This window comes from Durio zibethinus, chromosome 5, assembly GCF_047325235.1.
Source record: "Durio zibethinus cultivar Kanyao isolate XHJ-2024 chromosome 5, ASM4732523v1, whole genome shotgun sequence".
Lineage (NCBI taxonomy): Eukaryota > Viridiplantae > Streptophyta > Magnoliopsida > Malvales > Malvaceae > Durio > Durio zibethinus.
The window spans coordinates 33,628,212-33,641,718 of NC_143166.1; the positions used below are offsets into that span (position 1 = coordinate 33,628,212).

The following is a 13,507-nucleotide window of genomic DNA, read 5'->3' on the forward strand; positions in this document are numbered from 1 at the left end:
TACAAATCGAAAAATCAAAGCAAAAAAAGGGAATGGCTGGTTGAAGAGTGGACATAGAAGACGATAAATAAAGGGAGAAACAAAGAATCGAAAAAAAAAAGGGAACAAACACGGTCATAACTTGATCATTGAATTGAAAAAATGTTCAGTGCTGATGAAAATGTTGGGAATGGCCAACATAGTTAAAAAAGCCTATGTTCAAGTTATAAACATCACTGTATAACATATGTCTACGCTAGTGGTTGCCTCTTCTAAGGACAGACAAAAATCCTCCGGAAGATTTCTCTTTGTGCCGATCATCACCTTCATCTCCTGCCTGTTTTACGAACCATAAGTATATTGATTGAGTCATTAGAAGTATGTGAACAAATCCTACACAGGAAAGCAAGGTGATGGGCAGAGAATAAAAACAAACCTCCTTGGCAATTTGCTGCAAAATCTCTATAATTTCAGAAAAATCTGGTCTTAGTGTGGGATCTTGTTGCCAGCATCTATCAAGCAGTTCAGCAAGCTTTGGGTTAGTGTTCTTTGGAATTGTCGGACGTAGACCCTAGAATCAGAGTCAATGAAAAAGTGATTAATTCTAAGTGATAATAATATTGTTCTAAGCACCATAAAAATAATCCTTCAATGGCTTTTTCGTTATCATGATCTGTTTTCCTGCTTTCTTTTAGGTTGGCAGGGAGGGAAGAAAATTTTCCCAGCGATGACATACCTTTTGAACTACTCCAACTGCAGCTTGCAATGGGGTCAAGTATTCATATGGAAGCTGACAATCAAACAAAAGCAAGGTAACCATGGGAACCAACCTTGAGACAAACCAGCACATATCTCCGTGCATGCATAACCTGAACAAATCAAAGAACAGATAGTGGCTGAGCAATACCTTTCCAGTTAACAACTCCCATAATACAATCCCAAAACTGAAAACATCGGCCTTGTGATCATATGGCTTGTGTTCAATAACCTTCAATGCAAAAGAACTGTTGTAAGAAAATGAGAAGATGAACAACCAATTAGAGGAGGAATAATAATCTCAACTAATTGGATTAATGCTACTACCAATTTATCTAAAGAGGAAAATAAAAGCAACAATGAATAAGAACAAACTGATCTAGCTACAAACATCTTTCCTTCCTAGTCATAATAAAGAAACATAAGTGAAGATAACAAAGAGGCAAGTAAATCAATTCCTGAATGTTACTTTAAACAAATATTGTTTGCCTTTTCAAAATGTCTCATATCTTGGAGAACAATTAAAGCACTTTAAACTATCAACAAAAAATAGCTAAAATACCTTGCTTAGATTTCAACTTTAGTGAAAAAGTCAATAAAGAACGTGACTTATATTATGGTTCAATCAAGGATTTCACTCCTCTAATTTAATTTTTAATGGATATTAACTGATTGAATCAGCTAGCTTCACTAAGTACAACCACATTTCCAGAAAATGACACATTGTATCCAATGCTGCATCATCCATTGATTTCATTTTTTTTTCTTTATAATTCATGAGACACCGAAAGGGAAGTTAGGAATATTCATGGAACAGTTTATAAAAGCTTTTGCATTAAGAGCTCACCTCAGGAGCCATCCATCTATAAGTTCCAGTTTCAGCCGTCATAACTCCAGATTGAGCTTTCACTCTAGCAACCCCAAAATCAGCAACCTTAACCACCTGTAAAACAAAGCATGTAATAGATTAATATCAAGATAGTAAACATAGGGCAAAAGCATTAAATTTGACTTTGACCACAATGAATTATAGCATGACCATGTTTTTAGGAGAGAAAATTTGTTCTCAAGCAAGACTCCAGGAAAGGACTAATTAAGTACAAGCTTAAGCCAGTTGAAAGAATAAACTTAAGCAACTTTAAGCATCTTACTTCATTTTCATCCATTAGAAGATTGGCAGCCTTCAAATCCCTATGGATTATATTATTTTGGTGCAAGTAGTTCATTCCTTTGGAAACATCTATTGCAACTTTAAGCAATGATGGAAGCTTGAAAACACCCTTCTGTTTATGAAGGTAGTCATATACACTTCCACCAGACATAAATTCTGCAGAGAGAAAACAAAGGAGAAGGCAAAAATGACAGAGAAAAAGAAAACTAACATTAATATTTTCTTTCATTTGCAAAAGAATAACCAAGAGATGGAGAGAATGATAATCTTAAATCTCACTTTTGTCAAGTTAATAAAGAAAACTAAAGAATCAGCAGGCTACCTGTTATAATACACAAGCTTGGAGGCTTGGTACAGGCACCAATAAATTGTACAACATTCTTATGCCGAACTTTCCTGCAAATTTTAAAGGGAATCATTGACTAAAGCAACAGATTTTTCCTAGAACTAATGCAGTCATGAGTCATCCAAAAGAAGAATTCTGTTTTGATAAATATTAAAAACCAGTGCATTTGATGATGAAAGAAAAGGGTAAAAGTTAGAAAACCGATCAAGAACATCAAAATCCAGAGTAACTACTTCCTAAATGTACATTTATGTCACTGGTATTCTTTCTATAAACATACATCGAAGTATACAACATCTAGAAACATAAACACAGCAATTAGAGAAGCCTAATGTTATCAGCTAATCATCAATCTAACTGAGCTTATAGGACATTCAAACCACAAAAAGAAGGTATCTTTAACTTCAGATTTTTAATATCCTTGAAATTGACAATAAGTTAGGAAAAACCACCGCTTCACACTTATTTTCTTTTTTTTTTAAGGTTGGGGGGGGGGGGGGGGGGCACAACTTATAATCAATACATCGAGATATTTCTCCACAAACCTCATGATGAAAACTTCCTGGGCAAACTCTTTCTGCATATCAGCATTTATACGCTCTGGCTTTAGGACCTTAATAGCCACTTCCTGACTACAGTAAGTACCTTTATACCTAAAACAGGTTAAAAAGGACAATTATATTAAAGCTCAAGAAAAGCTCAATCAGAAAGTTATTAATTCACTTACAGATCGCCATATGACCCAGATGCAACTTTATTCTCGAACTTCAAGTGTCTAGGGTCAATTTCCCAAACATCAGTCCCATCATTTGGAATTGCCACATAATTCTGATCACCATTGGTGCCCATTTCCTCATAGTCCCTTGTAGGAGAAAAGGAATTGTGCTTCAGCCAAGATTGCTTCTGCAAAAAACCCATTGAAAGAAAAGTCTGGTTTGAGTTGCTCACAATTTAAGCACAAACTTTTAGCTAATAAATTCCAACTCTCATATTAAAAATTTCCATTTCTCTATAAACATTAAGCATTTCAGCATATACCTTACCTAGAATTGAACCAATCACTTATCAGTGGAAAACAGAAAGAAAAGAGCATGGAACACATCCAAAGAGCTTATGCAGATCACAAGACACATATTAACCAATTAGGATTCGAAGCCGATTAATCCTAAACCTTGGAAAGGGGAGGAAAAGGGCTTAGTTTCATTATGTTAGGGTTGTAGCATAAATGATTTTCTGTCACCAGGCGTGCTATTTATTAAACTAGCTAAAAGTAGTTGACCATTCACCGCATGTAGACTCCAGTGAAGAACAACGCAAGGGTCTAATGATGCATCGAAATGAACATTTGTATCATGATATTGCAAATTTGAAACATTTCAAGTAACACAAGGGGTAATTTACAGTTGATCAATTTTTAATATTATCATGCAGTGCTCCACTTGGAAAGAGAAAACCATCAAAGGCAAACAGGGCAAAAATTTTATTAAATTAGACTCTCAATAAACCAATACGTAAACATAATAGGGCAAGATAAAAATGATAAGCACACTCAGTGCAAGTGAATTTAAGCCTTGCTGATACGACTAACCCCACAGCATTCCATATTAATCACTAGAGTTGTGGGAATTAAAACACCTTGACAAAAAAAGAAAAGAAAAGAGATCTTTCACAGATAATACCCTAGATAACATTCAAAAGTCTCATAAGAAATTTGAACACACTTAAAACTGCCATAGGGAATTACCTCAAGTTTTAAGACTTCCTTTTCCAAAGCAACTTTAAGCTGCTCTGTTTCCTGACAATTTCATATCAGAAGTCCGTTAAGCAAGTTCTAAAAAATTATAATTTTCTACTATAGAAACCATTTCAGTACAGAAATAAGCACTCATCTCTAAATGGAATTTTAATTTGAGTCCCAAGAAAACAAAAATAATTACTATCTCCATTAACAAATGAAAGAATTCAAAAGTTGATGAAACAGACAGCTTATATAATATTGATAGGTAAACATAAAATATTGGAAAACCAATCATGAGAGCTGTTATTTTATAAGTTTTAGTTAAATGGTATTTGTACAAAACAATTTTGTCCATAACTAGAGAAGTATGATATTAAAATGAGAAGTACCTCAGAAGGCCAACCATCAACAACAAAAACATCTAAGGAGTAACCATCGATTGTGGAAAATGCATGTGCTTCCTGGATGTTCAGCCCAATCTCAGCAAGCAATGTGGTCAACTGCAAGTATTGCATGGGCATGACCCAATGGAATGAGAAGAATACTGCATGGTCAGATATTTAGAAAGATGTGCATTTCACATATAAGCTCAAAGACTCTAGTGGAATAATTAAACAGTGGATAAAAATAAAATAATAGTTGTTTTTACATGCAAAATGACTAGCCAGATGCGCTGCCAGTTGATTGAACCAAGAACTCATATGGAACCTAAGATACATTGTTTATCATTATTTTATTCCAAAAGAATCTAAGAGTGTAACCATAAAAGTTCTTAAAGCAACAACTTCAAGAGAACAAGATGATAAAAAAATTACACTTCTAATTTGATAAACAAACCTATCATATACCTGACTGAGAAGCTTTGGTTTGTCTTCTGTTGAAAATGTAATTTCATGCATGGGCCTGCATCAGCACGAATTAGAAAAGAATGTAAATTTCACCATCCAAATGGATAGAAAGTATTTATAAAACTTCACCAAAATGACACAAGTAACAGTCGATGAAAAGTAAGACAGATAGACAAAAGCTGAAAATGACAATAGATGTCATCACACGAATGAGCATAAACACACCTAAAACTAAAGTCAACAAAAGACAGCGGGTGAGGAAGCATGATTCTCGGGCAAGAAAACTTGAACTTTAACAAGATCTTATTAATTAATGCACTTCAAAATATTTAGAAGAACCAATATATAATGTTCAAAAACAATAAGATAACCAAGTCCAAAAAACCAAATTACCACTACCTTAACTAAAATCTTAGTAGAAGCAATCGGCCCTTGCCTATGGACATTTTAAGACATAAATAAATACCAGGAAAATTGTGAATTGGCATGTACAGAACTATCTCCATCTTGATCTTGAGATTCATTTGCTTCAAGTGCAAGGGCTTCAAGATTAGGCGATGAGCCAAAGGCAGGTGGTGGATGTTTGCTGACAATTGAAAAGCCAGCCAGAATAGTAAGCATCATTAACAACACCAGTCAATGTGCAAAATAAACAATCAAAGCAAACCTCTGCCCACTAGAGTGTTTCTGAGAACTTTGAGCTGATTCCTCACGCAGGGGGTTGGAAAGAGTAGAATCAGCTAAACTCCCATCAGAAATAGATTGGACCTACACAATCACATAACCATCATGATACATTTGACTAATGAAGTTTAGAAGTATCAGAACATTTGAAAACAATCAAGAGCTGGGACCTATGCATTATGAAAATTAAATGACACATCAATTCAAATACAGAACTGGAACTTTTAGAAGAAACCTGCAAGATGCTCACATATAGATGGGTACAAAAGCAGTATCAAATAGAAAAAACATATGTAAAGTTATCGATTGGAGAGTGAGAGAGACAAATGCACTTTTAAAATAATGTTGAACTGCATAAGAACTTACATGGTTAGGGTTTACAAAGTGAGAAAAAGGAATGACAAAATGTGCTTGGAAATCATTTAAATTAAACTGCTAACAGTGTTGATTATGCACATACATCAGATAGAACATTTTACAATCAGTTAGCTTCATAACCTTATTCATAGTTTATGGCCCGAATAAAGAAGCATGTGGAACAGGATGATAGTAGTAGCAACTGCAATTGTCAACTAGATAATTGATATGTTTATTGACAACTATAGTTTAATGCTATGCATTCATTTTTAGAAAGTTTTAAAAGGATCAATTTACAATTGAGATAAATAAATGCATCTACCAATGCCAATAAGCAATCAAACATTATTATGATAAAGAACATTCTAAATTTCATAAGTATCTCTCCCTATCTTTCCACAATTACCATGAATAGAAGAGACAACACGAAAATTGATCTCCATGATGTGAAGATGAAGTATACAGACGCAAACAGAAAGAATAAGTCAGCTTCAGCCAACTAAATTTCAGACAAAGTCGAGATAAACTGGATGGGGTGTTTTGTATGTGACAACTATAGGCAACAAAAACCTTTATGCTAGCCTACCGAGATTTGGGCAAATCCAGTCAACTTCAAAGTCCAAACCATAAACCTAAAACTTACTAAAGAAAAATAATGCATGCACTTCCGCATACTTTTTCCATATGTCAAAGATAAGGCAATCTAACTTCTTTGATTACACAATGCAAAGAACAACTTATATATAAGAACACCATGGGACTGGAGCCCCAAAACAGTGAAATAATATTTCAACTTCCAAACTTTCACTCATATATAAGAATAACCCTTGTAAATATAATGTATCGTTGTATACAATGAATGTCTCTAATAATTTTAAAAAGTTAGTTAGTGAGTAGTAGGACCTGACAACTTTTAATTTTCCAAAATCTGATAAGGCCGGGTAAACCACATCACATAACTCTCACATTAACCATACACATCCTATCTTTCTAAGAATGCCAAAGAAATTAATGTTTAGCAATAACTATCTTTCATGTATACCAAAAAAATAGAGCAAATCCTAATGCCTAGTTATGAAATGCAACCAAAAATAGCAGGTCACCTGCACGAGACGAACTTCCATTGCTGGTCTGTTGGCAGGATCATGAGCCAAATGCAGTAACCTTTGATGCATAAGTACATCTTCTGCTCTTTCCACATTCACATCCAACGCATAGCTGCAATGTATTAAGTCACGCTTAATTAAAACAACTATTTATTAATTCAACAAAAATCAGAACATTAAATTACCCGAGAAATAAAAAGAAAAATGAAAAAAAAAAAAGAAAAATTAAATCTGCCTCACTCTACTTGTTTCTGATCTTATTGGCAGCAAGCCAAACATCAAAAACACGATAACAATCCACTAATAAAAAAGGAACAACAAAATCTTAAGCAAGAAAATTGCATATTAAGCACTACTGATTTAACCTATTAAGCCAAACACTTCCTTAACTCCAAACGCTATATATTCTTCGAAGACCAAAATCCAAACAGAAAAAAAAAAAAAAATCGTATCTGAGATTCAGTGCATCGATAAAAGAAAAGCTTTATAATCACAAAATAACAATTACAACAGATATAGATATAAGAAAAAATATGTGAAAATGTTACTAAATATATATATATATATATAAATATATATTTTTGTATTTTATTCATGCAGAAAAAAAAAGTGTGAAAGGATATACCGACTGGGGAGACGTTTGAAGTGAGTCCAAAGTTCGTCTTCGAAACCAGGCCGATTAGCCTCTTCTTTGTCGGATTCTCGAAGCCGCCGGAGCACCTCATTGTACACATCGAGCTTTTGCCGCTGTTGCCGGCTCTGCAACGGCGATGTGTCGTTCGCTTTGCTCCCGCAACTCTCGTTATCCTCCATCACCATTGAAAAAAAAAAAAAGAAAATATACAAAAAAGCAAAAAAAAAAAGGGGAAAAGAAAATAAAATAAAAGCCAAAAGGAAAGGAAAGGAAAGGAAAGGTGTGAATGTGATGATATTTTGCTTTTCGTTTACGATGAGTTTATATGGAGACGCAGATTTTTTATACAAATTAAAACATAAAAACATTTTCATTCTTCAACATGAAACCCAGGTTCCGGAAATTATTTAAAGGTGTAATGCGCACCACTCAATCAGTCGGCGTGGGATTACATTTCGACCTATTCGATTTTGCTTTTGGTTTTTTCTAAATCCTTTATTAAAAGCCATACCACCCTCTTTCTCCAATAAGATTTGGCTGTTTTTTGTTTCACTCTCGTGTCCAAACAAGCTATCCCAAGTGGCATATTCTGGGTCCTTAATGTTTCATTTAAATGGTGAGATTCCAGTTAATGGGAAAGTGACACTGACCTTGTTCATCCGTTCATCAAGAGAAAGGAAACGGACACTGTGGGCAAAAGGATTTTTGCTTCCCCGGTGCTTGGAGCAGTGGTCAATCAGTAGGGTCACCTTTGATTTTTGGTAGGTTAGGTGTCTTTATCATCAAGAAACTGCATTAGCATAACCAAGACTGTAGTCTTTTTTTTTTTTTTTCCATATACAGAAACAGTTCAAGTAACAAATATTATGTTTGGGTGAATATAAGATAGAAGATATGTATAGTTACTTTAAGGTTTTGGATTCAATTTTTTTTTATCTTTTATGTTATGATTGAGGTTAGTATTGGAGACCTTCAATTTTTGAACCGATTTTTTTAATTATAAGTTACGATTATTTGCTATTGAAACCAGCGAGAGAATTAATTTTTTTAACAAAAAAAGGCAATGGGGTTACAGTAATAATTATTAGTTCACATGAAATGTGTGAAAAAGCTTTGCATAGAAAGAGAAAGGTTGAAAAATGTTGAGATACTAGCTAGAAGATCAAGGTTGATTTTTTTGTAGTCGTTGATGGTGGCTTCTGAGGTTGAGAGTGAACCTGAATGATAAGAACATGATATAATTTGAGCCACGAGGGTGACATTTCAGTTTGCCACCTGTTTTAACCTAGTTCATCGGATTCATTGTTTTATGAACCGCCTGCTTCAAATCTTGTTCATTTTCTGGTAGACTGCAAGTAATTGTTAAAGTTTCAATTTAAGTTTTAACCATGTTCATATTTTTTGGGGGGCCAGCGCCTGTGGGAAGTGTGGAAACATAGAGCATTTCCAGTGTTATAAAGACGGTGAAAACTTTATAGAAATCTCAAAGATTTTGTTCGATGTTTGCTGATCCATTGGCAATAAAATCCGTATGTATGGCTTCTCCCAATATGGAGTGTCAGTAACCACAGTAATAGATTACAGGAAAATGACTCTAATGGGTTAAAAGTACATCCACCAGCAGGTAGCTGCAGGAGTACAAAGTAAATATATATTCAGAAATTACCCCATCAGCATATCTGCATCATCCATCTCTTCATCATCACTCTCATCCTCACCTTCCTGAAGCCACCGTTCAAGTTCGTCCAACTCCTCATAGTCATGCATGTATGAACCGTCTAAGTCGTTCCACGGATCAGTCCCTATTTCCTCACCACGGCAAGCAACATGCAAGAATGGTCTATTCCTAGCTAAAGCATCCACAATATCTCTATTTACACTCCCTGTCACACCCAGCCATCTCAATCTTGGAAAATAAGGCTTCTTCAACCACCGGAATGAAAGTTGCGTGATGCCACCACAATTGTAGAGATCCAACAATTGCAAACTACTACCATGCCCTCTGTCATCATCAACCTGCATTGAGGCTAGTGCCATGACTGAAGTGTCACCGATGAGTGGACATTGTCTCATTCGCAGTTCAGCAATTGGAACCCGATGTTTTGCAAGTGTTAAAACTCCATTATCAGAGAGATTAGGAAGATTAGATAGGTCCAGCTCCTGCAACTGCAGTTTATAAGAGCCATCAAATAGCGCAGAGATGCATTTATCTGTAAGTTTCTTGCATCCTCTAACAGATAATGAAACCAATGAGCCAATAATCCCATGTTGCAAGTATGCCATTCCTACATCAGTTATATCAGAGCCGTCCAACAGTAACATCTTTAATTTACAGAGAGAGCCAATAGCTCGTAGGGCTTCATCCCCAAGGTTTTTGCAGTCCCTCAAATCAAGAACTTTAAGATCCAAGTTGCAGACCAAACTCCTGATCGCATGGTTGGTTAGAAGATTACACCATCCCAAACTAACATGAGTCAAAGAAAGGGAAGTTGCAGCAATGTCATGAAAAACCAGATCAGTCAACTGGGATCCATGGGACACCTTAAGCTTGTACAGATTTGAGCAAGAATGCAGAATTGTCTTAAAACCTGAATCTGTAACACGACAAAAGCCACCAAGGCAAATGCTTTCCATGTTTGCACACTTGTCAGCCATCAGTAGTATACCAAGATCATTTACTCGCTTAAAGTAAGTAATAAGGAACTCCTGGCTCCTGACAAGAGAAAGATGTTTCAATCTCCCATGCTGATTGATCTGTTGAAGGCCAGAGTTGGTAAGATCAAATGTAACTCGTGGTTCTATAAGAGGTGCATCTCGAAGTTCCAAGTGTGTCAATAAGATGAGACCTTTTGATATTGTACCAACCATTGTATCTGTAATATAATCAACAGAAAGAGATAACTTCTGGATGCCAGGCAATACAGAGGGTCGAATTTGATTTGGACACTGATGGGGTCCAACATTAGGGCTAAGCAGTTCGGTCACCATAACTGACGAAATGTAGCCAATCTCAAGAGAGGTGAGCTTTTCTGAAGCTAAAGTCCAAACCCGAGCAAAGTTATGACGAAGAAATAGCGATATGTCAAACATCAGATTCAGTGCCTGCCACAGAATTGAAAAGAAAATGGAATGCATGTCAGGTGGCATGTGTTAGATCGGTAAAAAATGATACAGATGTAGTTTATGCAGGAAAAACATACATTAAAGAACTAGAAAAACATACATCCAAAATCAGCCAGCCTTCTGGGTAAATTATATACATGAAAACATATACAGTTTGTGATAATGCCAATAAACAATCAATTATCAGATCAGTCAATAAGGAAGATAATGTACCCACTCCAGTAAATTTATGAACTAAATGAATATTAATGATCTATTGTGTTAGTGTATGCATGCGTGTGAGTTGGAATATTATGGGAATATTCCATGAGAGACAGTTTAGGAGGGATTAATTGGGAGCATTAATGTGTAATTTGTAATTAATTCTCTTTCCTTAGTATTGTCTCTATAATGAAAGGCTAGCTAATTTTCCATTTCCATTTATTCACATATATCCTATTGTACCATAGAATGGTATGAATTCAGTAAGAAATCGGAAGATGATTATAATATTATTGGTGATATTAAATCTGCGACTTTGGAATAGTCTAAACTGTCAAGTATTTCTTGAAAAGGCCAACCATTTCCTGCCCGCCTCTCAGTCGAGGGCTAACCCTTGAAATGGGCTACAACTGACTTTTATGTTCAAGCATGCGACATTGCCAAAGAAATCATAATAGTAGATGTCCAAAAACTAGAAACGCTGTCTTTTTGGAAATATATCAACTCCTTTTCTCCTTTGAAAAATGAATCTATGTACAAGGGGCTTGTCTGGTCTACAAGTAAATAGCTAACTGGTTCCATCATATGTTTAACGTATCAACGACAATTTCCTTTAATCGTTTACTAATCTTTAAGACCTCTTTCTTATTAATTACTTTCACAAATAAGCCTTACTTCTAATTGGGTGCAACCACCGAGTAATTCCTCCAGGTCAGAAATATGTATTGCCCGACCCCTTTTCTCAGCCACTGAACCCAAGTAGAGAGACCTGAATGAAAGTTAACATATAAAGCTAATAACAACATCTCCTGGAAGTGGTAAGAAAAACAGCATCATATATCACACATCAACCATTTCCACAGCAAAGCAAATATCTAAATGGCAAAAGAACCTTTACCAAACACCATGAAAAGATATATACCTTAAGTCCTTGCATCGTGATCCGATTTCAGAGAGTAGTTTTCCACTAAAATCTGCACAATTGTGTAAGCAAAGTTCCTGTAAAGAAGGTCGAAGTAATAGCTCAATAGATGAATCACTAAGCTGACCACAATTAAGCTTTAAGCTTTTAAGGTGAGGGTTTGGTGGCAACAGTGGCTTGATCAATTCCATAGTCAGCGAAATGTCCTGCCAAATTATCAAAATACATCAATTCTCTGTGAGAAAAACAAACTATTACAATTCAATTTGAAACTCCAAAAATCACATCAATATTCAAAAGTTCAGATTTTCATTTGTTTATGGAGGATCTGACGACCAAAAGAATAAAAAGTTAATACCTTTCTTCAATTCCAAACCCAGATCAACAAAAAAAAATGATTGAGGAAATTTGAAAACAACAACAACAACAACAACAAATAATTGAGAAAGCAACAACAAAACAGCTAAAGATCCAAACTTTGAAGCAAACAAGGACAGTAAAACTTACAAGGATGTGGAAATGGGGAAGAAAAGAGAGGATATGAGAAGCACAGGAACTGAAAGTCCTGCATGTGACAGCCAATGAGCAGATGGAAGAGACATCAAGCTTCGTCATTATAGTAGCCAGAAGGGCCGTAGGCAACCGATCCAGGGACTCCGGGCTCCCACTCGCCATCCTTTTTTTTTTTTTCAGTTTGATTCGTTTCTTGATGCTTTTGACCAAGAATTCGACCTGGGTATTTGGGTATTAGCCAATTTCTTTACTTTGTTGAGGCAGGAAGGAGATAGAGAGAACAAGTGGGGTTTCGTCAAGAACTGGTGCACATTTTAGATGGTACCCGCAACATCACATGGAGCTTAGTAGATGATTGTTCTTTACTTTGTAAGGTCATAAATCTAGGATCCTGTCCTTTGCTATCTCTACGCTGTTAGCTTTCCCTTTTATCGGACACTGTAAGTAGATTCATGATTCGTGTTAAATTTTGTTAAGCACGAAATCTATATTTTTTTTTAATTTTAAATTGTATATATTTTTTTATTATTTTGTTTTTTCATCAAATTTGATCGATCATGTGATAAGTTTATCAGGTTCGTTGCCTTGTTTGACAATCATGGAGAATAGCTTAATCAGACCTAACCGATGTGGCCTCATGTGGGCTTGTTTGCCGGCTCTTGTTGTTTGGAGGAAACCAAATATGGGTACGGATAACTACCCTTTCTTGTATTGATATGCTTTCTCTGTTTTACTTTAAAGTTAAGCGTTGAATCTTCAACTTACCAAAAGCCATGGTGTTGAAGAAAAAACTAAATGAACTGCCAAAAGGCCAGAATTAAGCACACCTCAGGACATGACATGAGCTAATTGCAAATAAAAGTATCCCTGTCCCAAAATATCAGCCTGTTGTTATCAGTGCCGGATCCAAGATCTTTTCTCGTAAATATCAAATATCTACTGAATGCTGGATCTTGACTGGATATAAACTATAGCCAGATATTGAGTAGTGGCAATGAGTGGAGTGATTAGAGAATTAAGAAAGACATGTTCAGAAGAAAATTGCGAGGGTGCCTAAGAAAAAATTTTGGTTGTCCGAGACAAAATTTCCCTTCAATTTTTTTTGTTTTCCAATCTTTGGGGGGTATCC

General features: G+C 35.5%; 2 protein-coding genes across 4 annotated transcripts; both read right to left on the reverse strand.

Moving 5' to 3' along the window:
• Positions 1 to 101: 101 nt before the first annotated feature.
• Positions 102 to 8,466, reverse strand: LOC111281911 (serine/threonine-protein kinase STY46-like). 3 transcript variants are annotated; one of them, XR_002689179.2, is made up of 16 exons: positions 7,611 to 8,466; positions 6,983 to 7,097; positions 5,506 to 5,606; positions 5,305 to 5,424; positions 4,839 to 4,893; positions 4,380 to 4,490; positions 3,997 to 4,047; positions 2,980 to 3,155; positions 2,798 to 2,905; positions 2,229 to 2,302; positions 1,887 to 2,062; positions 1,583 to 1,678; positions 887 to 983; positions 716 to 769; positions 416 to 550; positions 102 to 316 (listed from the first exon to the last, which is right to left on the reverse strand). XR_002689179.2 is itself a non-coding variant. In XM_022869710.2 (16 exons), exons 1-16 carry the CDS (start codon positions 7,991 to 7,993, stop codon positions 236 to 238), a joined length of 1,917 nt encoding a protein of 638 aa, XP_022725445.2. In that variant the 5' UTR covers positions 7,994 to 8,466; the 3' UTR covers positions 102 to 235. The 3 variants fall into 3 exon arrangements, 2 of the variants coding, with proteins under 2 accessions (XP_022725445.2, XP_022725448.2); XM_022869710.2 differs by having other exon boundaries at positions 887 to 967; XM_022869713.2 differs by having other exon boundaries at positions 416 to 491; positions 887 to 967; positions 7,611 to 8,442.
• A 607-nt stretch (positions 8,467 to 9,073) lies between these two features.
• Positions 9,074 to 13,452, reverse strand: LOC111281816 (F-box/LRR-repeat protein 10-like). The gene is made up of 4 exons (XM_022869521.2): positions 12,373 to 13,452; positions 11,866 to 12,071; positions 11,619 to 11,712; positions 9,074 to 10,721 (listed from the first exon to the last, which is right to left on the reverse strand). Exons 1-4 carry the CDS (start codon positions 12,538 to 12,540, stop codon positions 9,282 to 9,284), a joined length of 1,908 nt encoding a protein of 635 aa, XP_022725256.2. The 5' UTR covers positions 12,541 to 13,452; the 3' UTR covers positions 9,074 to 9,281.
• Positions 13,453 to 13,507: the final 55 nt, after the last annotated feature.

What these genes read in the sequence shown, in the direction of transcription:
- LOC111281911 (XM_022869710.2), bottom strand. Translation starts at nt 7,993, where the DNA reads ATGAAAATGTTTTTATGTTTTAATTTGTATAAAAAATCTGCGTCTCCA. An exon ending in TTCAAACGTCTCCCCAGTCG is followed by an intron (nt 7,098 to 7,610) that starts GTATATCCTTTC and finishes AATACATTGCAG; the next exon opens with CTATGCGTTGGATGTGAATG. An exon ending in AAACACTCTAGTGGGCAGAG is followed by an intron (nt 5,425 to 5,505) that starts GTTTGCTTTGAT and finishes TTCAATTGTCAG; the next exon opens with CAAACATCCACCACCTGCCT.
- LOC111281816 (XM_022869521.2), bottom strand. Translation starts at nt 12,540, where the DNA reads ATGGCGAGTGGGAGCCCGGAGTCCCTGGATCGGTTGCCTACGGCCCTT. An exon ending in TCACGATGCAAGGACTTAAG is followed by an intron (nt 11,713 to 11,865) that starts GTATATATCTTT and finishes ACTTTCATTCAG; the next exon opens with GTCTCTCTACTTGGGTTCAG. An exon ending in GTGGTTGCACCCAATTAGAA is followed by an intron (nt 10,722 to 11,618) that starts GTAAGGCTTATT and finishes ATTCTGTGGCAG; the next exon opens with GCACTGAATCTGATGTTTGA.